We start from the raw sequence: 25,040 nt of genomic DNA on the forward strand, positions 1-25,040 counted from the left end.
CAACCTTTCCATCCTCTCTTCCAAGATGTTCCCTGAGCCTTAGCGCCTTCACCCAGATGGCTCATTACTACTTTAGTGAAATCCATTTCCTGGGCATGTTTTAAAGTTGAGGAGGGATGTGATTGGCAACGGCAAGGCTAGGTGATTTTCCTCCAGAAAAAAAAATGTTTATTATAGGTTTTCCTTCTTGAAATAAATTACTTTTAAGAAAGGTAAGTTAGAAAGCCTGGTGCAGCAGAAAATGTGGGCTGCCGGCATTTTCAAGTTAGCAATGAGGACACCAGGGTCCCCCAGTGCCCAGGCTGTGGGCAGTACAATGTGGCCAGGGAGACAAAGGCCTGCTCCCCAGGGACCACATAAAGAAGTGTTAAGACAGGATGCAGCCTTTGTTCCTGGCTGGGTTCCTCCTAGTCAACCTTGGAGGATTCTTGTTGCCCACTTGTGAGCCTTAATAAAACTTGCAACCTCCAAGTCTGCTTTGCAGGTTAGAAGAAATGGCACAACACTGGAGCTGTTGTGCTGAATGGGAATGGGGACCTTCCACTTCTTCCTCTGCAGCCCAGGGAAGTCCCAAGAGGCTCAGGGACTTCCTTTGTGGGGTTAATGCTCATTCCGAAAGGGTCTTCTAAGTCTATAGACATTAATCTGCCGAAGGCTCAGATCTCAGCGAGGCCATTTCCCCGTAGTAGGCTTGGGATACCTCAGGTCACGCAGCGGATGAAAAGAGAAATACTAATGCAAATTCCAGCACCAAAAATAAGCAGCCCGGCTGTGGGAAGCTTTGGCAGCCGTGGGGGCAGGGGGGCCTCAGCTCCCTTTTGTGCTCAGTATGGCTGCAGCCATGGTCACGGCTAAATAGCAGTCTTTGAGGGCAGTCCTTTCTTCCAGCAGGAAAACAGGCGAGTCTGCTCTGAATTAGCAGGCTCACAGAGTCATGAAAAGGGACTTACGGAAACAATGGCACGCTGTACATTCCGTGAGATTTTAACAAGTTATATGAACCAGATAATGGCCCAATTGGCTGGCTCTGCAGGTTTTTGCCTGAGTGTGCACATCCGCAGAGCCCGCGCTGTCCCCCGTGGGACCAGATCAAACGGGCGCCAGCGGCTAATGCAGAACAGTACAGGCTAACTCTGGGCCCACCGTCAGCCTCGCACACTCTGCCCACAGTGTGTTCTGCCACTATTCTAAGGGAGTTCAGTGTGACTACAGTTTAGAACACTTCGGCCACCGGCAGGAAGACAGACGAATACGGTAAAAGACAGCTCCTCGGGCAGTAGAATCTTATCCCTTGAGCTTACAGAAATATGAACACTCTTTTAAAAAAGTAACGTACCACAAAGCATACGCTCATGTGAAAGTCTCTGTATACACTTATATACGACACTATTTAACGTCTTTCACGATTGATGAATTGGAAACAGCCCGAATGTCTGTTTTAGCTGTAAACAAACCATGGAGACCCACACGGTGGCCTACTCTTCAGATGGAAGCAGACACACAAAGCCATTAGCACACTGAAAGCCAGTGTGCTTCCTGAAAAGATAGTCTCAAAAGGCTACCAGCAGGGCCGGAGAGACGACTCCATAATGAAGGCCACGTGTAGCTCTTACTGGGGCCCATAGCCCCAGCATCCATGTCCGGTGGTTCACAATCACCCTGTAACTCCAGCTTCCTTGTGGGGATCTGACACACTCGGCCTTCCACAGGCACCTGCACACACATGCACAACCCCCTTCCCCCCAAGACACATGCGTGTGCATAATTTAAAAAAAGCAACTAAGGAAATCTTTCAAAGTCTACCAGCTATGATCACATCTGTGGTGACAGAAATTCGTCCATGGTTGAAAGGGGACATCTTATAAAAGGGCACTTTGAGAGAATGACAGGGGGAATGTCTTTGATTGCAGAAATAATTGCCCAACTGGTCATTTGTCAAAGCTCACTGAATTGTACTTAAAAAGGGTGACAAATGCTGAATGCAAACTAGCCGGGTCTTTAAACGGACGCATTCTCCCCTCTTGGCCTTTGGGGACTGCCACCTCACTAGGGCAAGTTTGAGATATACTGCTCCGGTGAGGGCAGACCTCCCAGCAGATGGAGACTCCGAGCTCTTAGAGGCTCCGTGGAAGCTCACAGTGTTAGTCGGGAGGGGCCAGGTGACGGGAGACTGTCCTTGGCAGTGGCCACAGGGAGGCCAGGTGTTGTCAGAGACCCTTTGGAGGGAGAATTAGAAGCCATTTTATTAAAGCAAGCCAGCCGATTCTGGCAGAACTTGAATGGAGCAGGCGAGGGAGAGGAAGCTGGGGGCAGTTCAAGTTCACATGAGGGCCTGGCATCTTGCCAGAAGCCAGTCAGTTGAGAAGGAAGGGGAGTCCCACGTAGAAACCTTGTTACCACCATTATAAATCAACCAAGGGACATCTGAGGATATGTTTAGACAAGGGTGAGGAAACTCCCACTCAAGGCCAAGTCTGGCTCACCCCCCCCACACACACACACTCATTTTTCTTTGGCTAAAAATGGCCTTTATTGTTTCGAGAGTTTTTTTTTTTTTTCTTATTTAAAGAAAGTGGCAAAATTATACAAAATTCACATTTTGGTGTATTAACATTTTATTAGGACCCAGCCAGACCTGTGTCCTTTTTTTTGTGTAGCTACTTTTGTGCTTTTCTAGGGTGACAGCCAAGGCTAGCAGACCCCTTCAGCTGGAAGCTTGCTGAACCCTACCTCAGACTGCGTATTCCTCCCTCTCTCCCCTGCCTCTCTGACAAGCGTTGCAGGCTTCCAACAGAAAATTCTGTCAGCTCATGTTGACATGACAGTTGCGCAACTTGGTCTCACCTGGATCACACTTACGTTGCCTCGTGACCCAGCTGTGAGGTCCCCCTGCAAGGCCTGCAACCTCACAGAAGCAACACATTGCAACACCATGCAAGACTCGGTTGCGTCTTGTGGGGCAGACACACTGGCTTTGAGCAGCATGGCTTTGATGATCCGGTCAGCTCTGTCTGGACGAAGAGATGTATGGCGGCATCCAGGTGCTCTGAGGATCTTCTGTAAACAGTTCCACAGATCAGACAGTCCTCTGCCAGGGCAGCCCGAGGGCCTGGTCTGATCAGTGAATAGAATAAAGCAAACATGGGTTCTTTGGGAGTTTATCGTCGATGTTGCAAGCTTCAGCCTTGAGGCTGAAGTGTAGCCCTCCCTGGCTTACAGTGACCTCTCTGAAACCAGCTGGAGCAGTGGTTCTCAACCTTCCTAATGCTGCGACCCTTTAATGTGCTTTCTCATGTGGTAACCCCCCCCCAACCATAAAATTATTTTGAGTGCTACTTCATAACTGTTATCTGGCTACTGTTATGAATTGTAATGTAAATGCCTGTTACCTGCAGGATATCTGATATACGAAAACATCATAGGCGTTTTGACCCACAGGTTGAGAACCACTGACCATAAGAGGTGGAGAAGTCACTAGAAAACTGATAAGGCAGGCAAGAATCAGAACTGTGGCTTCTTTTAGAGTCAGCCCCATGTTTGGGCCTAAAATCCCACAGATGCTTCTAACTTCATGTCGTTCCTGTCATCTTTCTTAGTTTTTAAGCTCCACCATTCTGTCCTTCCTGCTGTCCCCAGGACTGCATCTTCCCCTTGCCCTATAAGGTTTTGAGACAGGAGAGCTGGGAGGCTTGAGGCCGGTACTATGATTTCAATTTGGCCTAAACTGCGTTCCCTGATAAAAGTATCGCAAATGTTAACTTCTGGTACCTGGGCATGTCACCTTATTTATACATAAGGTTTTACAGAAGATCCTCCAAAAAAAAAAAAATTGATAGGTTGAGATTCTAACCTCAGTATTTGTGAATGGAACCTTACTTGGAGACTGGTCAACTAATCTGCAAAAGAAGACAAACTGAGATGCCGCCGTACAGGCTGGAGAGATGGCTCGGTCAGGAACGTGCTTGCTACACCAGCCCGAAGAACTGAGGTTGGACTCCTAGCCACTGTTTAAAATGGTACATCAGTACATGTCTGTAATCTCAGCACTGGGAAGGCAGAGGCAGGCTGACCCCTGGGGAAGTCACTGGCCAGCCAGTGTAACCTAATCAGTGAGCACCAGGCTCAGTGAAAGACCCTGTCTCAAAAACAGAGCAGAATGTTTACCCAGGAGAAGGCAGTCAGTGACCAAGAAGATGGTTTTCCCAGGGTGGGGCTCCATCATTGTACTTGGGATTTGCTGACCCCTGTGACCACCCGAATGCAGGACCTTACACTCTGGGCATTCAAAGAATGTGGAGAGGCTGATTTCAATGAAGAGCCTGCACAATTCATTCAAGCACTTGCTCCGAATGTTCCCTGGGGGCTTCAGGAAGAGTGTGGCCCTGAGGATATCTGGAAACTATGAAAAAATGCTTTTTTAAAATTTTTATTTATTTATTTATTTATTTTGTTAAAGCAGTGTTTTGCTGTGTAGCCAAGGCTAGCCTTGAACTCAGTATGTAGCCTTGGACTCAATATGTAGCCGAGGCTGGCCTTGAGCTTGCTGGGATCGTCCCCCTTCAGCTCCTGAGTGTTAGCATTAAAAGAATGCACCACCATACCCGGCTTTATTTTAAAGCCACGGAGTATGCACTTACTGGTCACAGTCATGCTGGTAAGCAAGCACACATGCCAAACTGGTTCATACTAACCATTTTTCTTAGGCATTGACAGAATTCCCAGGAGCCAGGTCTCTTTGCCAGTAGTTAAGTGGAGGAGCCTGGGGTTAAATGAGTTAATATTTGTGACGTTCTTAGTCCAGAACCTAGGATGTGATAGGTACCCCATAACTAGAGGGTAGCAGCTGCTGTTCCAGCTCCCTGTGTGTGCAGTGGGCTCACCTTGCCTCAGACTCACTGCCTCGGCCCTTCCCCAGTTCCTTCAAGCAACCTTGAGAGTCACTCTTGAGTCACCATGGGAACACTGTCCTTATAGCTGTGTGTTGTAAACAGCTCAGCTCTGAGGCTTAGGGGACTCTGCTTGTTCTCCTAATAAATACCTGGTGCCCGAGTGACAAGCAACGGGACACAAGCTGCATCTAAACGAGGGTCTTACCATGGAGCCCGGGCTGTCTGAATCCATTATCCCCCTGACTTATCTTCCTCATGTGTCAGATTTACAAGTGTGCTTCAAAGATCTTTATGTTCCCCAATGCAAGTAAGACTTAGGTCTGTAAGAATGTCCCAGAATTCCCTGAGACTGAATTTCAAGATGGTTGAGAGGTTCCTAATTATAGTCTTGGTCTCCTCTTGCTAACCTGCTGTTCAAGATGAAAACCGGAGTCACTTTTTGTCGCCCTAAGTACTCACATATTTAGTAAGAGGTATCCTAAGTTTTTAGAGATGTAAATCTGTAGCTTTAGAGATGTCGTTCTGGCATCATCTGTGACTTAGACCTATCTACTTAAGATCTGTTCTCGCATCCTGGAGTTTTTTTTTTTTTTGCTATTAAACTCTGTCCTCTAGTGGTCACTACATGTCACAACAACACAGCAGCATTCGGCTATAGCTGTTTCTAAACATTCTGTGTGAGCTCTTAAGATGAAATGTAAGTAACAAAGCACATTATAGTTCAACTTCAAAAAGAGGGGCTGTGTTGACTCCATTCAAGACAGAGTGAAGTTATAAAGCCTTTTGTTACTAGAGTATTGTCTGCATTGTTTGGGTGGCCTGAAGTGTTACGCACATTAAGCTTTCCTTTAAAAGACTTGCATTCACACTGTGATCTGACAGCCGATAAGACTGACAGTAAGACTGACGTTTGTCAGGAAGGGCGCTGGATTTAGCAAGGCAGAAAATAGCTATCAGTGCTTTGAAGACTGAAAGAGAATTTTCCACCCTCGTAGACAGCACCCTTGTGCTCAGCCTGACAGAAGCAGGAGAGGGTAGCCGGAAGCCACGGTTAGACCGAGATCCCTTGAGTCGGGGAGCTGAGCAAACACTGCTCTTGGGAGGTTCTGAGAAGATGCTCACACAGAAGGAATTTTATTTATCTGTTGTCAAAATAATGTTATCAAATAATTCTCTGTGACTTGTTTTGCTGGTTATACATTAGTCTGTGTTAAATACATGAGCCTGGTCTTCCTTTGGTGCAGGGCAAGTGCCCGGAATGTGAGCATCTGAATCCAGCACATGCTCTGGAACCTGTAGCATTTTTGATCTTCAGCTTAAAGCCACAGTAGCAGCGTTTTGTGAAATGAAAACTTCATCTCATTAGCAAAGCTATTAAAATATTGCATAAATTATCTTCAGTCCATGCATACAGAGTATATTTGGGGCATAAGTTAATTTCATGTTTAAACTTTGATTACACTCCTAAAATCTCTAACATATAATAACCCATATGCATTTGTGTGTGTGTGTGTGTGTGTGTGTGTGTGTGTGTGTGTATTTTTTTTTTTAATCTGAAATCTAAAACATTCAAGTATTTCAGATATCGGATACCCGACCTGAACTTCTTTATAAGAAAGTGTCCTTATAACATTTGGACTTTCCCAGTCCCCTCTTGTTTAAAACAGCTCTGCAGTTAACGCGTGGTCGTTCCGGAGTCTTCGTTATCCGCTGCCCTTTGGCAGCTGTCTAAGGGCTGAGGATACAACACCGAACAAACTTCTGGACCTTCTATCTGGAGGAGGCAGCCGGGGATGACCGTAGGAAGGGCAGCCGAGTTAACTGTGTTAAACTGTGTACTGTGCTAAGGGGAAAGGCTCAGCAGGGAAGGGGGCTGGGCAGAGAACTCGCCTTCAGAGCGGAAGGGCCAGGCCCGAGGTCAAAGGGTAAGATGAAGTAGTGAGGTTTAAGCTCAGTGGTCAGAGCACCCCTCTGCTGGGAAGGAACAGTAGGGAGGCCACCGGGGCTGCCTGCACCTCAGCGAAAGGACTAGAATTTGTACAGAAGGAGCCTGGACGCTGTCTGAGGTTCACTTTGAATTCTTCTTTGCTGGCGAACAGAAAGGAAAGGACAGGAAAGAGGAGGATATTGGGAGGCCATGCGTGTGTTCTGGTGACAGCGCTGGGAGTGTGGACCTGCCAGATAGCAGGGGAGGTGAGGAAGACTGGATGAGTAACTTGAAGGTAGAGCTACATTACCTGGTGGACTGGATTGAGGGTGGAGGGGAGAGGGGTCGGTGCTCCAGCAGAGCAGTGAGGTCTACAGTTGAGAAGAATGTGGGGAGGGGCCATATTCTTCCAAGAATTTCAGGTAAGAGGAAACCCTGGGGACTGGAGACAAGGACCAGTGGCTAAGAGTACTTGGTGCTCTCCCAGAGGACCTGGGTTCTTCCCAGCACTCACTCTAGACAGCGCACAACTGCCTATAAATCTAGTTCCAGGGACTTCGATGCACTCCTCTGACTTCCATGAATACCCCCACACAGACACACAGACACGTAAAATAGATCTTTAAAAAATAAATTTAAAAAAATTTCAATAGCAGAATGGCTAAGTTTGAGTAACATTTGGGTCAAGATAAATTCTGGCAATTAAAGGGATGCTCCTGTTTTGTTTTGCTTTTTGCTTTTCATATTTCTCTCAGCTTACATATTTTCTCTAGCATACATATAATACTTATGTGTAAAAATAAAACACTCCCTCCACACCTCCTTTATTTTTGGTTTTTAGTGACAGGGTTTCTCTGTGTAGTCCTGGCTGATCTGTTACTCACTCTGTAGACCAGGCTGGCCTTGAACTTAGAGATCTGCCTACCTCTGCCACCTGAGTGCTGGGGTTAAAGGCATGTATATCACTGTCGTCACCACGCTAAAACACTCCCTTTAAAAAAAATTCACTGGATATTCTCTGTATTTACATTTCAAATATACTCTCCCCCCTCTTCCCCTCCCTCCTCCCCCTCAACTTGCTTCCATGAAGGTGCTCCCTCTCCCAATCACCCTCTCCACCTCAAGGCCTTGGCTGATGATGATGTTGTTCTTCCCATGAGGGTACAAATCTTTCAGCTATTCCTGTCCTTTCTCTAGCTCTTTCATTGGGGTCCCCATGTTCAGTCTGATGTTTAGCTGCAAGCATCCTCATCTGTATCTGTATGACTCTGGCAGAGCCTCTGAGGAGACATCCATGTCTGGTTCCTGTCAGTAAGCACTTCTTAGCATCAGCAATAGTACTTGGATTTGGTGGCTGCATATGGGGTGGTTCTCCAGGTGAGGCTGTCCTGTAGATCTTTTCTTAGATCCCTCCTCCTCTATTTGACCTTGTATTTCCTCCTCTGTTTTGTTCTCCCTTCTAAGAAGGACTGAGGCATCCATATTCTGTTTTTCCTTCTTTTTGAGCTTCATAAGTTGTGTGGATGATTTCTTGAGTGTTCCGAGCTCTTTTTCTTTGGGGTTGGGGAGAGGAGGAACACTTTGTTTTTTATACCATAGTTCATTCCATGAATACACTGAGAACTTGTAGGTTGATCTAAATTATCTAAAACAGTGTAAGTATATTAGAGAAAAAATCCTAAACTCTAGTGTCAAGACCTTTTCACATGAATAAAAATGGAGAATCCTTTAAAAAATCCTTTAGTTATATGAGTTATAACTATCAATAACCATTGTGTTTGAGATTAAGATGAAGAAATTATTTGCATATGTGTGTGATGTGCATGCATGTCCATACATGTGGGGTCCACATGTCTCTTGTGATATGTGTCCATCACTGTGTGTGTGTGTGTGTGTATGTGTGTGTGTGTGTGTGTGTGTGTGTATGTGTGTGTTTTATGTCTGTGCACTTGTGGAAGGTCAAGGTAAATGTTGAATGTCTTCCTAGATTTTCCTTCCCATTATATATGGAGGCAGGGTCTCTTGGTGAACCATTTTGGCTAATCTGGCTAGCCAATTTACCCCAGGATTCTCAATCTCTGGGATGCCATGTATGGCCAGCTTTTACATGGGTTCTGTGGTATTCCCCAGCCAACAATGGGTGATTTTTTAAAAAATTTAATTTTATGACATTTTTATGTCTGCTCAGTGTATTCGTTTAAAATGAACAATGCATAAATATAAAGTGCATAGTGCATATTTTTATGGAAAGATAGTTGTTTTCCGAGACAAAACACGTTCAGCAGTAAGCATGGCACTGCTTTATGTTTTTGCAAGTCTCTTTACTGTCTGGCCAAGAGAGCGCAGCTTCTCTTGTGTCTGCTTTCGGTGTCCAGTTTACTAGGTCGTTTTGGTTAGATGCTGAAGAAACCCAACCTCACATTGGTATGTGGTTTAAAGGAGCAGAAGTACTTTCGTAAGCAACCCTTTAAGATAATTACAGCTGTCCTGTGATGCTAATCTAGACCTTGGAGGTTGCCTAACCTGAGAAGTTAACTGTAGCTCAGACTCGGAAGCCTCACCCATGACCTCGTCTTCTACTTGTTCTTTAAGGTCCATCTGTCTGTCTTGCAGTTTGAGTAGTGCTGTCTTGCACAGGATATTTGAAGAATATTGGTTCAAGGACTCAGATGGTCTCTCAAATGTTCATGTTTCACTATATCCAATCAAAATAATCATCACCAATCTTCCCAGAATAGTCATTAGCACGTAGATAAGCTATGAATTCTTGGTGGTGACTCTAAGTCCTTCAGAATCACAGTGTTGACAGCCCAAATCTTTGCTTTGGTAGTAAACACTATTGGCTGCTTCCTTAGAAGGAACAGACCACTCTGTTCATCCCTTCCCCATCCCTGAAAATGTCTGCCAGTTAAGTCCTCAAGTGAGAATAACCACAGTTTGTTAGGTAGTCTTGTTAGCTGAAGAACGGCATCCCACGATAGGGCGGCTCCTCAGTGGGTGATGCAGAACCACTGGTGTGTTTGCTCCAGGCAGTCACCGTGCCATATCCTCCGAGCCATGGCTCAGTAAAGAGAGTAGTCCTCACAGTGTCGTCTAAATCTTACAACTGTGTGCCCGGGACGGTCAGCCATGAAGACAGGATCGGTGTACCTGGTTCCTCTGCTTTACATCTTATAAACCTGTTTCACTCAGCATAGATTTTCCCCCATCCGTGTGACTGTTGACACAGCTTAACAGGCGAAGTCTCAGTAGTATTATGAAAAGAAGGTTTAGTCTCTTGGACGTTGGACTGGGTGGTGGGGGTGTATATCCTGGCACTTAAGAGCTGTAGAAATTCTAAAATGCAAATAGCCCTTTGCATTTATCTTAAGTCCATTGCCTACCTCAACCCCATCCCAGCCTTAACTAACAGTTGCATTTATATTTAAAGACTGATTATTAATATAGAGAAGACATTAAATTTTATTTAAAAATAAGAAAGAGATGAGAATGCATTATGAAAATAATAGCTCTCAGACATGGGTCTGTTCCTTACAATGGGGTGAACTGTGAACCCTGTATAACTCCTAACTGCTGAACATAACTAAACCATTAATCACCATATACTGCAAGGGGCTGGGCCAGAAACAGTTGCTATTCTGTAATTACTTTATATTAAAGCTGTGTAAACCCAAACTTAGATGAGGCAAGAGCCTGATTTACAACAAAGGTGCTGTGCTTGGGGTAAAAGTGCAGGCAAGGGATCATTCATTACGGTATGGGTTGTCTTGGGGCAAGCTGGAAAGCCATGTTCTCCTGACCCTTCGGTTTTTATCAACTACCAAGCACTTGCTCACTCTGTGCTCCTGGTGTGGATGAGCTGGCCCAGCCTCTACCCCCTCCTCTCTGTGAATGAGATAAGGATGTGTCAGACCCTGGGAATGAGAACATACTGTTTGGCCCTCTGAGGCAATTTCCCAGTTCTCTCCAGATGGCATCTAATTGTTTCTTGAATGACCTCAGTGTCCAGGCTGCAGGAACCTGGTCCGAGAGGCCATTCCACATATTTATTAGCTTGTGGGTAAGAACTTACTACATAAAGCCTCCATTCACCCTCTCCAAAGAGCTTTCTGTGCAGAAGAAGCCACGAAGCTGAGAGACCGCTTCCTGTGCCCCAAGGCTCCAGCTGGGCCCTAGTTTTTCCCAGGCCCAGGTGGCCGGGTGAGGAGAGGGTTCTGTGTGCTCAGATCCATCCCGAGTGGACTCTCCTCCGCTCTGTGTCTGCATGATCTTTATAGAAGGAGCCTGGACCTGAGTAGAGCCAAGATTTTTGATTCGATGCCTCCCAGTTTGGGATCCCAGGTTCTTTGCAGACTAGGGGAGCAAAATGATTATTTGGATTAAAGTGGGAAAGGTCTGCCTTGGTTTCCTGTCCGCTGTTGAGATAAAACATTCTGACTAAAAGCAGCTTAGGAAAGAAAGGTTTCACTTTACTTACAGTTCCAGTTTATAGTCCACTAGTTCCAGGAAATCAAGGCAAGATTTGAGGCACCTGGTCACAACACGGCCAAGGACAGACGAGGAACAAATGCATGCACGCTCACTTTCCCTCTACTCTTGTACAATACAGGGCCCAAATCTAAGGAGTTGTACTGTTCACAGTGGGCTGGGCCTTCCACCTCAATTAATTTAATTAAGATAGTCCCTACAGGGATGGAGAGATGGCTCAGCTGTTAAGGGAACTTTCTGCTCTTGGCAGAGACTCAGGTTCAGTTCCCACTACTCACACGGCAGTCTTACCTCCAGTTCTAGGGGATCTTACATATCTTCAGACTGTCATGATCACTACATGCATGCCGCACATATACACACATGCAGACAGCACACCCATACACATGAAGCAAAATGAAGTAAAACTCTAAACATAGAAGATTCCCCATAGACATGCCCTCAGAACAACCCAGTATAGCCAAACCTCATTAAGCCTGACTTTCTTCCCAGGTGATTTTAGGCTGTTTCAAGTTAACAATTAGCACTGTCACAAGTCCTAATCCAAACAGAGGGTGGCAAAGCTGGTTCATGTATATGTGTGTGTGTTTCTGTTGGGGTGGGTGTTGTTAGAACTCAATGTGGCATGCCATTTCTCATGTCTGTGTGGGTAACTATTTGGGGGAGCATAGGATAGGTTCCCTACTTTTCTACATTTAAGATGGATAAAAACCATGTCCCCAGAAATACGTATGCACAACTCTTATACATCCTTCTGCTAAGGTGCTTGTGAACTGCGGGTCGATAATCTCTACACAGTGCTCAGTGTTTCCTGGGTCCCTATTATATTTAGATGTGGCGCTGAACGTTGTGGTGACTAGGAATAAGAGATGGTTTCAAAGCACCTCAGTCATCCTAATAGCTTCGCCTGCAAGGCAGGGTCAAAGCTGGAGCTCTGTGCTGGGCATAAAGAAAGCAACAGCAGTGGGAGAAAGAAGGAGTTCTCCAAAGGCTGTGTAGATGGAAAACCAGGGCTTCCAAGCCCTCTAACCCTGGCCACAGAACAAACCTAAGAACTATTTGAGTGTGTGTGGAGATGGTGTAAATTTCATGTCTTCAAGTTTTCCTCTTAGGTTTGACCACCAGAGTGGTTCCTGGCTTCTGAAAGGGAATGCAAGTTTTGCAAATAAGCAAATGGCCTTTTAAGAAATGTCCTCAAGAAGTTTCAGATGGTAGATCATGCCAGGGCCTGCAAAGGGGAGGCTGCAAGATGTTAATTCATAGTCGCCCCTAGCATGGGAGGGTGCTGTGAGTGGCTCAAAGGTCACACCCATACTCAGTGACACAGAACATCTCAGCTCCAAGAATCTCCTTCCCCTACCCCCAAAAGCAAACCATGTCTTCTCTGTTCCAGAAAACTCAGGACAACGTAGTTCTTCATGTAAGTCCTTGGCGCAGACTGAGGAAGACCATTCATTTCCACCTGCTGCTGACGCACCATGGAAGAGCCCTGTTATTAACTGGGAAAATCATACACACGGCTTTATGCAGTGTCAGCTCATGTTGGCTTCTTTTCAGCATCTCTCGGATGCAGAGATGGCACACAGACTGCAGAGCCCAGCACAGTGTGCTAGCCTATACCTCGAACTTAAGCTTGACTTCGTGGTCATTGACATTTTAAGAAAACATTTTTGGAAAACCAGTCTTAAGGACACAAACAGAAGTTACACCATCCCATTTCCCTTCCTCCCAAGCTTGATAAAGGGTTTGGGTTAATCTCAAGTTTGAATCTCACGATAAACGATCCTATAAACTTAACTGATGATAAAAATAAACTTCCTACTGGGAAGAGCCTGGGTGGACCAGTCTGGGCCACTGCTCCTTCTGGGAAGGAGAACAGCCCAAGGATGCTACTCTCCTCTCAGTCTGCTTCTCAGTGCAGAAGCTATGTACGGTTCACACAGTGGAAGCTTAGCCTTCTGGTCATAACGATTCTCATTCAAAAGGAAAGGGAGCTTTTTCCTCAATTCCTCCTTGAAAAATCCCAGGAAAGCTCTCAGATTGGTCTCAGGTTGGTCATATGGTCACTCGTGGACAGTGGACAGCTCACTGTCCAGCACTCTTGACTGGATTACACGTCTGCCGCATGGGTAAAACACACGTGCTATCCAGTGAAGCAGAGCTATTGAGAAGCACTGCCAGAATTATATTGTCAGGTCTGCTTTCAGTATGAGGTGTGCTTAGAGTTCAGCAGTCACGGGTAAGCAGGAGGCATTAGACACACACCCCGCCCCTCTAGGGCTGCCACATGCTTGCCTCAGAATCCTGAGAGTTGGAAGGCTACAGGAAGTTTGCTAAGTGACTAAGCCTACATCAGAAAGGGGCAGGCTCAAGCCCCAACTTATTCATCAGTCCAGCCAATGGGAGAAAAGGACAAGAAGTTCCCACAGCTGGGGAACTTTTAAAGATGCCCTCTTATGCCAAAACAGCGCACCAGCACCAGCCGTCTCTGCCCTTTCTCTGCCGTGTCTCCCTTTCTGCAGAATTATATATTGAACACTGCCTCATTCTCACTAGTCTCTTGAATTTGTTATGATCATATTTCCAACACCACCATCTGGTATCTACATATTTCCCCATAAATGTTTAGGATCATAGTAGGCTATTTTTCTAATTATCTCGGTCTCCTTGGGATACACATATACTGTGTTAACATGTTAAACTTTGCAGATATACCTCTCCAGTCCCTTTTCCCTCTTATCTTCTTAAACCCTGCGCTCGGCTCTCTGTAGTTTCGCTCTCTTTGGTTTATTTATGGGCTGGAGAGTTTCGTGGTGGCCACTGTTACAGAGCAGGCCGAAGTAGGACCTGGTGAGAACTGTGGATGACCTCATTATCTTGTGTGCAACCTTGGAAACATTCCCACATCTGTTATCACAAGTGACCCAACCCTAAGACATGGTGTTCCAGAGAACGATCCAGGCCAGTTCCTGCTGCTCACCCCAGTACCTTCCCTCCCCACCCCCTCCCAGCTCTCCCAACTATTTGGGAAGGAACACTTGTAAGGTGCACAGGGACAGGGTGGGGGTTGGTGGCATTGTAGTAGCCTTTGAACACTGGCAAAAACAATCCATTGTCCTCACCCTAGGCACGAAGTAAAGAAAACATTGACCTTTTAGACATCCTTGTACTTGGCTGCAATTGGGGAAGTGAAGCCATTGGCTGCAGATCAATGCAGTCTCTCACAGAGAGCCTTCAGATCCGGCTTTTCCCCTCTAAGGGCACAGGAGGTCTATACACAGAGGTGTTCCCAGCTCAACACCTGAGGTCCTGCTGCCCTCTGGTTCTGAGATTCTGTGCTCAGCATCCCCAGTCTAGGTGACACACTTCCTTGCACGTTATGTTGTCCAGCGTCCCTAACGATCCAGATGAACCCTTGACCTGGGTTGCAGGACTGTCTGTCGCTGGATGAGGGGAGGTCTGCATTTGCTTTAGATTAGACTGTTCTGGTCCTGGTAGTCAGGTATGATGGGCTTCTATTAGCACATCTGATAAAGCAGGTCCTGGCTTGCTTTCATTATTCACTGTAAAAACTACCGCTTGCTGCCCAGAGCGTGTCGATAATGAAGCCCCATCTCCCAGTGTGTTAAATGAGACACTGGTGGAATTCTCAGCAGAAATTCTGGCCCTGGGTAACATCACACACTGGGAAATGAGGTAGAGAGATGTGCATGACCGTTGTGGCCTTTCTAGATGCACTCCCTAGATGTGTGGCTGCCAAGGGGCTGCTAAGACCAGACTTGTTCCACATATTCCACATATACTGTGATACACAGGGCCCCTTTCACCAGAGGAGGGCAAGGGCTTGTTCCCTCTCACAAGGGGAACAGCTACTTACTTCACAGCTGTAAAGGACCTCAACACTGCTTCCCTGGCTCCTCCTCTTACCAGTCACAGCCCTGCCAAGCCAACCTGTGTCCATGGCAACCAGACAAGTCTTATACATCCTCAGCCCCAGTCATGATCACTAGGCTATTTTGCTCACTTTCTACTTGGCTATTGAAAGTCTTTCTGAATCTTAGGCTGTTGACATGGCTCAGCAGGTAAAGGTACCTGCCATCAAGCCTCATGACCCGAGTTTGGTCCCCAGCACCCACAAGGTGAAGGAAACAGCAGATTCCCACTTGGAAGTGTGGACACACACACACACACACACACACACACACACACACACAGAGAGAGAGAGAGAGAGAGAGAGAGAGAGAGAGAGAGAATATATAAATGAATAGATAAGTTACTTTTTAAAAAATCGGAAAAACCAATCAGTGGGGACTTCTAGGTCCCCTAAGTGTTTGAAAATTGAGTATAAGCATTAACCTATTTCTCCAGTGAGCAAATTATCACACAGGAGTTTGAATAAATTGTAGAAGTCATACTTCACCCCCAGTTAAGAGCTCCTAATACAGACTGATTTTCAGAGCTATTTTGGCAGAATGTAGGATTAGTCACTGTATCATTCAGATGATAATAACCAGAATGTTTCTAACAGGACAAAAGACCATTTTTCTACTGAAGTATTTTTCACTCAGGTGGCTAAAATTTTATTGAGAAGGGATTAATTCCACTGTTTTCTGTCCTGGTTGGAATGAGTGTGGTCTCCCCTGGTGCCTGCCCGCCCTGTAGTTCTGCAATTCTCACTGTGACTGGCTGATTCCCGCTGTGCAGGCTTAAAGGAAGAGGTGGGGTGGGGAAGGGGATACAGACTGGCAATATAAATTAGAATGGTGTGGATGGGGGGGGGCACCACCTTCCTGGGGCTAGACACTAGAAATAAGTTAATACCAAACAATCCAGTAATATGGACCAGAGCAGTGTAAAGAAATTAGGCACCTGGGAGATGGTTCTTGGGGGGGACTCTAAGCAGAAGCCAAAGATCTGTTGTCATGGCAACAGCCACCCAGCACGAAGGTGTTGGAGGAGTGAGATTGGCAGGACAGCAGGTCAGAACATAGACTGAAGTCTGATTCTGCAGCCAGAGTGGTGCAGGGACAATGACAGGGCGGGAGGTATCACCCAGATCCCATGGATTACCTACAGGTGCTCAGTCAGCTTGGCTGGGATGGGGAGTCCCGTGGAGAGCTTAGAAGTAGATGGGCCCTGGGTGTGGGTGTGGAGGCAGATACTGTGGATATGTTTCCTGCCTGTTTCCATAAACAGCTCATCAAAAAAAAAAAGATGCAGGGGTCTGTCTGAGACATCTGAGCAACTGTGATTGATTAAAGACCCTCCGCATTATTTCAGTTTTCAGGTTTTGAAGGGTACATTCAGAAGGGTCCTTAGCACCAGCTGCAGTCAGACAGTGACTCGGTCATTGTTCACCTTCTCTGAGGACACAGGCTGGCCTGCCCAGAATCTGAGAGGAGACAGCAGTAAAGCGTGGTCCCTTTCTTCACAGAGGAATGGAAGCTCACATTTGCAGACTGTGCTTTCCATGTGTTAGGGGACAGGCTTTGTATTGTTATCTCATTTGATGCCTGTGATCACCTGGTGTGTTTTGGGAGCAGCTTAAGGTTGTGAGAGGTTAAAGAATCTCCCAAGGTCACTCGGCTAACTACGGGCGCAGCATTCCAGTCTGGAACATGTTCAGAGTTTCTTTAGAGCCACTCAGATGTCTGTCTCATAGCTCAGTTTTGAAAGGTGCCAATTTGCAGAAGTGCCTGTAAAATGGGAAAGAGCTCAGTTGGTCCTGATGGGGGTGGGACACTTTCGGAAGGCTCCTCTGCACAGAGGGGGCTCTGTGTCACTTTTATGGTCATTGCCTGTCAGCTCTTTAGGTTGTTCTCACTAAAAGTAGGAGGGAAGGAGAAGGCAATGTGTACAGTAGAGAAAACCCAGAAGTAGAGATGAGAGAAACACACTTTGTTCTGCGTGCAGTGTCTGCATGTGTACAGTAGAATGTCTGGCAAAGTAGATGCTGAACCACCCTGGACGGGTTAGACTCCCAGGGATTTACAAGGGGATATATAAGAGCCCCCCTGAAATGTTATATATCAAGCATCATAAATCTGCCTTTTGCCCTGAGAAAATGGCCCATGGCTTTCTACTGAAAGATGCTCAAGCCTGCCAGATAGTCTGAGACTGTTTGAGAAGTTGAAATTCCTACATCCTATGACCCTCCTCCTCCTTTTGAGACAGGATCTGGGATACACAAGATCCTAGACTGGTGACCTTAAAGTCTGGTCCTCTTAGGTGTTGGGAGTATGAGAGAATTCCACCACATCCAGTAGATGCAGAGCTGGACTATGGGGTCTTCATTTGTGCTGGGCAAGTACAACTGAGTTATAGCTTCAGCCTCTGTGCATATTCTTCTAATTGTTACCGTAATACCACAGCATAGAAACAGATGCACGGGAAGTGCAGTGTTTCTGAGGCGGTACCAGGAGATCATAGGTGTTTGTGAGAGAGTAATATATAGGGTAGGATTGTAAAACATACAGAGAGAAGGGAAACTCGGGGCTGAATATTGCTTCACGTTATTCAGTGATGCAATTTTAAAAGCTATTTGTAGAATCACAAAGTTGTGGGGGGAGGGGCAGGGACCTGATGTCCAATAGAAAGGAATCTATTTGTGAAGACTGTACTTAGTCTTTGTGTCGGGCAGATCAATACTGTTTCCTGAAAGAGACCATTTAACAGCCATCTTCCCTCATGCCCCTTGAGAATCCTGAGACACAGATGCCCGAGTGTGTGTCACACTGGAGAGCCTGCTTCTAGGGGCTCTGCATTCACCAGGGCACAGCAGGTGCATGTGAACCCAGAGCAGCAAAGATCTCTGCAGTATTGCCTGCCCTCTGCCCACCTAGTCTGGCTTACATTCCTGTTTGGAGCAGGACCAGACGGTAATGCGTTGGACTATCTTCAACCCTTAACTGCTCTGTCTAGCCTGTTCTCCAGCCTTATCCGTTCTCTGTGTATTTGAGACCAGCTCTGTTCCATCAGAGCTGAGGCTCTTTGTGTGGAAGTGTATATGAGAATCACATATACACCTTTTCTGCCCTACAGATGCTCCTTAACTTAGGACAGGGTGACTCTCAAGGAGCTGGCCAGAAGTTGAACTGATTATAACAGGAAGAGGAACTTAATATACCTGCCCTTCCAGGCATCTTGGCTTAGTCCAGCCTGCACTGGATATTCAGAGCAGTTAGCCTACAGCACAAAGAAATCCTTGACATAAAGACTTTTATAAGAACATGTCCAGTGTCTCATGCAATTAGCTGACTACTATTTTGAAAGTGACATGCAGATTGGATGCTGCATATCCTCACTGTTGGCGGCTGGAAGTTGGAGACCACTGTCAGTTCTGAATCAGGCAGCTGCAGACCAGACACCTTGGGAAACAGAGCTGCTGCTGAGCCTCCCTCTCGACCTGCCGCCACTTCCCAGGCATGTGCCTCACAGAGAGATCCTCAGGGAGGCGAGGCTGTGCAGTGTCACATCGCAAAGCCAACTTACCTTCCCCTCTTTTCAGGGACACCAGAGGCAAAGAACTGGTGTCTTTGGTTTTATCCCAAAGCTCATTAAAGATGCCTTTGTTCACCAAAACCCAGGTAACTGGAACTTGGTGGAAACCAAAAACAAACCACAGGCCAGAAAGGATTGGTGGTGGTGGTGGTGGTGGTGGTGGTGGTGGTGGTGTGTGTGTGTGTGTGTGTGTGTGTGTGTCTGTGTGAATCTGTGTCTCTATCTCTCTGTCTATCTTTCTGTCTGTCTTTCTGTGTGTGTGTGTGTGTGTGTGTGTGTGTGTGTGAATCTCTGTCTCTGTGTGTGTGTGTGTGTGTTTGAAAATGAGGCGCACACACAAAGGAATCTTACCATCCCCATGAGAAAGAAGCTCAGCTATTTTGACCACAGTGACTGATGTTCCCAATTGATACTTGGGGCTGGGATTAGCTGGACCTGACTGTGATCGCCAACAGTGAATCACAGGACCGCTCGACAGAGACTCAGTGGCTCCATGTGAACTTGATATTTGATGTTGAGACAGTGAAGGGTCAGAGGCCATAGGTAGTATTTCCCCTGATGTCCTGAACAGGAAAAGGTAGCCGCTTCCAGTTCCTCCTACCATGTCCCATCAGAGAGAGTGCCAGTCATACTGGGGGCCCTGCTTCTACTTGGGGTGGCTCTGACACTTTGGGAAAGGAGCCAATGGCTGCTGCCAACAGGAAGCAAGTGTCTGTTGAATGTGGCTGGCAGGAGGCTCCAGTTTCCATGGTTACTGTGTAGGGTGGGTTAGTAGGGCTGACTGACACTGAGGACAGCAATTTGATGTGTTTGGTGGGGGATGGGGGTGTCCCTTTGCCAGCTGAAGCCTCTTCTTTTGGATGGGGTACGGAGAGTGTTTGACTTCAGGAATGGGGATTTCCTGTAGGGCTTATCACCAACCAGCTATTTCCCTTAGTATAAAGGTCTCTTGGGAGACCTGGAGGGGGTGCCTCAAAACACCCTAGACCTTCCCTCCCTAGAGTTCTGCCCACTGGCTTCTTCCTTCCAGGATTCTATTAGAATCCTTCCCACCCACAGAAAGGCATGGTTTTTAGAAACCCTGAGTCTGATTGGTTAAATTTCATGTACCAAGACATCCGTGAGAACCACTCCTCCAGGTGTCATCATTTTCATGTGGCTACACAAATGACAGGTTTAATCACACAGTCCGATACAATCGCTTCTTCTGGCTTCCACGTGATCAGCTAACTGGGTTCTGTGGTCCAAAGCTGGAATCTCCGCTCCTTTGTTCTCTGCAGAATCACAGTCCATCCTGGCCTCTGATTCTTTGCAAATAGAAGAATCATTGAGAAGAGGAGGGGGGACTGATCACTGTGCACAGGAGACATTTAAAAGCATAACCAGGCACTGAAGAACACTCTGGAATCTTATGTAATTAGCATCCTTAGTTGCAAGAATACATTATTTTAGTTTCTCCTTGGCCATTTTAGAAGAAAGTAAAGGTTTTTATTTTTTTTAAGTGTTGCTTTGGAAATTATTTTTTGAGTGTGGAACAAAAGCCTAATGTGTTCAGGAAATAGTTACCTATGTAACAAGACTCATATGTTCTTATATACTTATAGAACAGTCTTTGGCCATTTTTGTAGACATTTCTTAGATAGGGAAATCCTCAGGCGACAGGGTAGTGACTCTAGTCACCTGAATGGCACTATTCTGTTTTTACTTGGCCCTAAAGCACTGGATATATATGAAGCACATATATAATCCTATGTAATTTGCATACACATTATTTGCAGATTTACAGAATCTATTTCTAGGGCTGGCAAGATGGTTCAGTGAAGGTGCTTACCTCCAAGCATAGTGTCCTGGGTTTGATCTCCAGGACCTCCCTAAAGCTGGAAGAAGAGAGCGAACTTCACAGAGTTGTCCTCTGAGCTGTGTACTATGACACAACATGGTCCACCCTCAACATCAGACACACAGTAATCTATCTATCTATCTATCTATCTATCTATCTATCTATCTATCCATCCATCCATCCATCCATCCATCCATCCATCCATCCATCCATCCATCCATTTATCTATCTATCTATTTGAACAATATGCTCTTTTGTTGGAATTCAGATGTTCTTTTCTGACTCATCTTACTGAGTCTCTGGGCAGGAGAGAGGATGCTCCTTTTCCTGGGCCCAGGAAGTATTTTTCCAGCCGTTGGAGAGGTTTTTAGTCTAAAGGAGCTTGTCATTTCCTGCCGAGGGAATCATGTCTGTGAACTGAGCCCCTTCGGTAGTGGCTTAGCTGATGAGTCATCACAGCAAAGGTACCCTGGAGACTTACCCTCTAAATTCATATGACAGAAATGAGAGCAAATAGAAAATGCTTCCTTCTGGGTGCAAGATATGGACCCTAAAGGACAATGTTGACCTACCGACTGGACAAACTCTGGGCTCAGCCATCTCAGGTGCCAGTTTGAGGCTCCCCTAGGCATTTGATAGCTCAGGAAGACTTTACAGGGCCTAAGGGCTCTCAGGACAGCCAAGCCACCCTCTAACACAGTGCATGTGAGGGAGGAAGGAACACTCCTGCAAGGAGAAGTAAAACCAGCTTCCCTGGCTCTTCCCAAGCCAGGAGAGCCTTCAGATTCCCAAGCCTATGCTGGACATGTCCTAGGCAGAGCCTCTGCCTCTTCTGGAGTGTGTGAGGCCTGTGAATGATCAAATATAGAAGCTGCTCACTGGGCACTGGACAAACAATTCCCCATTTTTATAGGCGGTTCTGACCAAGACCAAAGGCCAAGGCCTTGGAGGATTTGCCACTAATCCTGCTGGATATTTCTCATACCTCTCTAATGCCTCATCTAGTGTCGGTCCTTGCTGGAACGAATAGGTTCTGTTTCTCCCTTGTCCCGTTTCTCTGCCGAGGTGAAGTTTTAGGAAACTTCTGGATACATTCTGCTTTTGAAAAGGGCTGGCGCCACTGAAAGATCATCCGTAGAATGTCAGGAGAGAGAGAGCGAGGGAGAACTAGGTGGCCAAAACCTGGGCTAGATTTTACAAAACCAACCAAAAGAAAAAAAAAAAAAAACCTCGATCAATCAAACAAACAAAAACAGCAGAATAGTTGAGTGTCTAACTGCAAAGAATGAGAGAAATTACAGGCATCTCCCTCAAGGTGTTCTGGGGCTCTTAGTAGGCCTCTTTCTCTAGAGTCTTCTAGAAAGACCTTTGGTGGTGGTGAATGCAGGGCTTGTGTTCTAAAGCGGGACTAGGGAGGGTGAGCAATTAACTGGAGATGGGCAATTACTGAAGAACTTAAAGGGAGGAGGGGCGGAGGAAAAGCAGCTGGGTCAGGAGGGAGCACTCAGTCCCTATCCTCCCTCTGGCTGCCAGGTGGGGAGGACACAGGCGCTTCTGGGTGTTTGCCGACAGACTTGCTAATTAAACACCGAAAGGCAATAGTGCTTTGCTAATGATGAGGACTGTGCCAGTGTTATCAGCTGCAAACTTACTGCCAGGAGCAGTAATTAAAAGTAAACAGCTCTGGAGGTGGGCATGGAGCCCCGGATGCTGCCTGATTGCTTAGAACATCTAAGATGACTCTCAGGGAAAGCCACCACCTGATCGCTGGTGGGCCACCTTTCCTCAAAGGAACTCACTGTCTCACACTAAGATGGTGTGATGTGTACAGCTCGCCCTGCTTCTAAAAAAGCCCTAAGTGCTGGGGTGAGAGGCAAACAAAGCCACCGGGAGCAGATTGCCCTGGTGTGTTCCAGCCCTGAAAAGGGAAGGCTGCCCAGAGTGGGGGTGGGGTGGGTATAACGATTTCTGCCTGGCCTCTGAATTAGGGGACAGCTAAAAGCTAAAGCACAAGCCCTCTTCTAAGAGGGGTTAGGATTTCATCAAGTCTGGTCACATGAGAATTTCTGGCACCGTGTGCATGGCAGGCTGGACACAAGCCGGCCAGAATTGAGCGAGTGGATGGTATTGGCTTCAGCGGAGGGGAAAAGTCACAGATTGGCCTGGGAGAAGGAGCCGACTCACTCCCTTGGCTGCTGGCTGTGGACCGGAGCAACAGAGCGTGGGACTGGGGTTCCACCATCCAATGCCCCCTTCCTTTTAACTTCGGAGAAGGTGTATGGTGTCTGGGACTGAAGACAAGATGCCTAAGGAATGCAGTGCCTTCCACGCCCTCTCTGCAGCCCTGTGCTGTTTCTATCAGCGCAAGTCTTTCTTTGGAGTCAAGGTAGGTGTGGCTTGGAGATGCGATGTGCGTATCTCTAAGCCTTTGGGGGCTCCCAAACACACAGGCTTTGCAAACCCCACTTGGTTCTGATAGCTTTCTGGTTGTTTCCCTATCAAGAAAGTTGAATCTGGCCGGGCTGCAGAGAATGGGGGCCCCTTTTCTGTGTTTGGGACAAAACTCTGTTGTCTGTGACACTTTCAGGCTCACTGAGACGATATTGTAAGCTGAAGTCACCAAATATGACAAAGCTGCTTTTCCTTCTCTCTCTTTGTCTCTCTGTCTCTTTTCCCATGTTCAAAGTGGGTGCGAGGTGGCTGAGTCCCCCTGCTCTGCTTAACCTCAGAGTCTCTTGTATGTCAGCAATGTATATAATGGATAGAAACCACAAAATATCTTCTTTAGAATTGCAGCCAGCTTGTAAAACATTGCAGGGGTCAGAAATGTGTCTCTCTTTACCGCTTGCACTTTAGCCTTCCGGACAAGGCATCAGTGCCAATGGCTTTTGCATAAGAATGTCAATAGACTATTTGGATGACAACTCATTTAAAGCAAGGACTGTGTTCTGTGCCGCCTGACCATGGTGTACTAAGAATTAATATGAACACAGAATTTCAGCAGTCTTGAGATTTGTCAGCCTTGGGAAGACACCCCCGCCCCCACCGGCTCTGGAATAAGTGCAGACCTCAGTTATTCCAGAGAAGTTGGAGGCTGGAAGCTCTTCAGGAGCCAGGCTCTGAAGCAGACATGCCTCTTCCCAAGGGACCGGGAAACCACAATGGGGCTATGACACTCTGTTTCCTTCTTGCTACACAAAAGCTAAACCTTGGGAAAGTGACCCATTACAGGGAGAAAGACCCAACTGTGGAAACGCACACAGTGGATGAGATCCAAGTAGGAGTCCTCTGGTCTGCTATCCTGCAAGTTGATTCCCATGCCTCTATGTCCCCAGCTTTTGAGGAGAGAACTGAGGTGTGGGTTGAACGTGGTCCTCCCTGACTTCCTGCCAAGCTCTGTAGTCTCCCAGAGCCTAGCAGGGCGCTGTGGTTTTCAACCTAAATATGGATTGTTCTGGAATGGGGTAGATGATGTCATGCCATTAACAGTATTTTTGAGTTGACAAAGATAGACTGGGAAGGTCCCAAAGGGCCTAATGCATTTCAGGGATTGGCAGTAAAATCTCCCGTGAATAGAAATTCATCCATGAGCCAATTGCTGTTAATTCAGATAAACTTAGCATCTGGTATAAGAAGAATCAACTCATGAATGTCTGGGTCTCGGTGATGAGCTGTTTGGATGTCCCCAAAGCATACACAGAAGGGGCCACATAGAGGGCTAACTTGGACCATCTGTCCTTCGGTTACTCCCCACTTTAGTCAATCCTGGTGGATGCCTCTTAGTAGAAATGACTTCCTTTCTGTCCAGGTTTCCCATCCCATCCAGTTACGTTGAAGCTTTTATGACATGAAGAAAGGCTCTGACCTGTTCATGCTTTCCAGTCCCTCACTATGGTTCCCAGATGGACTCTCCAGATGAGTTTTCCTGTTTTGTTTTCTTAGCTGGTTACCTGGGAAGGAAATCTGCTTGTATGTCCTTCTTCATGGTGCCAGTGTTACCCCAACGATAACACAGAATCATTTTATTGACCCTCACTTTAATTAGGGGGTTCAGGTCGTGCTGCTCATAATTAGTTTCTGTTGCAATTAGAATTTCAAAATTAAATTGGGATTGATTGCCTGATAACAAGGCGGAAATGCTGTTCCAGTTTGACCACGTATGCTGTTTCCCTTGGTGTGAATTTCTTATACCCAAAATAACACTTCAGTAGCCATGGTAACTTTCCATTTGGTCTAATCCATAGCATCTCAGGAGAAAGCAGAGTGTTATTAATAGTGTTGGTTGTATGGGAAGAAAACTAAAAATATGAAAGTTCCTTGGTTGCATAGGAGACCAATCACACAATCGCACTCTGGGAATAGCTTACTTGCAGCGGTCTCACAGAACTTAGCATGT

At 46.4% G+C, this 25,040-nt stretch overlaps 1 protein-coding gene across 3 annotated transcripts in view; it reads left to right on the plus strand.

Moving 5' to 3' along the window:
* The window catches only part of BCAR3 (BCAR3 adaptor protein, NSP family member), a gene marked incomplete at its 5' end in the record, with an annotated part of 105,253 nt that overhangs the window by 38,378 nt on the left and 41,835 nt on the right, over positions 1-25,040 (plus strand). The window contains one exon of one of the 3 annotated variants that reach the window (XM_080916291.1): positions 22,947-23,030. The exons of the other annotated variants lie outside the window; for them this stretch is intronic. Within the exon in view, the coding sequence (XP_080772417.1) occupies positions 22,947-23,030 (84 nt within the window). Of the gene's footprint in view, positions 1-22,946; positions 23,031-25,040 lie in introns of those variants that run through there. 3 annotated transcript variants of the gene reach the window in all.

This window comes from Micromys minutus (assembly GCF_963924665.1).
Source record: "Micromys minutus genome assembly, chromosome: 4".
NCBI classification, from domain to species: domain Eukaryota; kingdom Metazoa; phylum Chordata; class Mammalia; order Rodentia; family Muridae; genus Micromys; species Micromys minutus.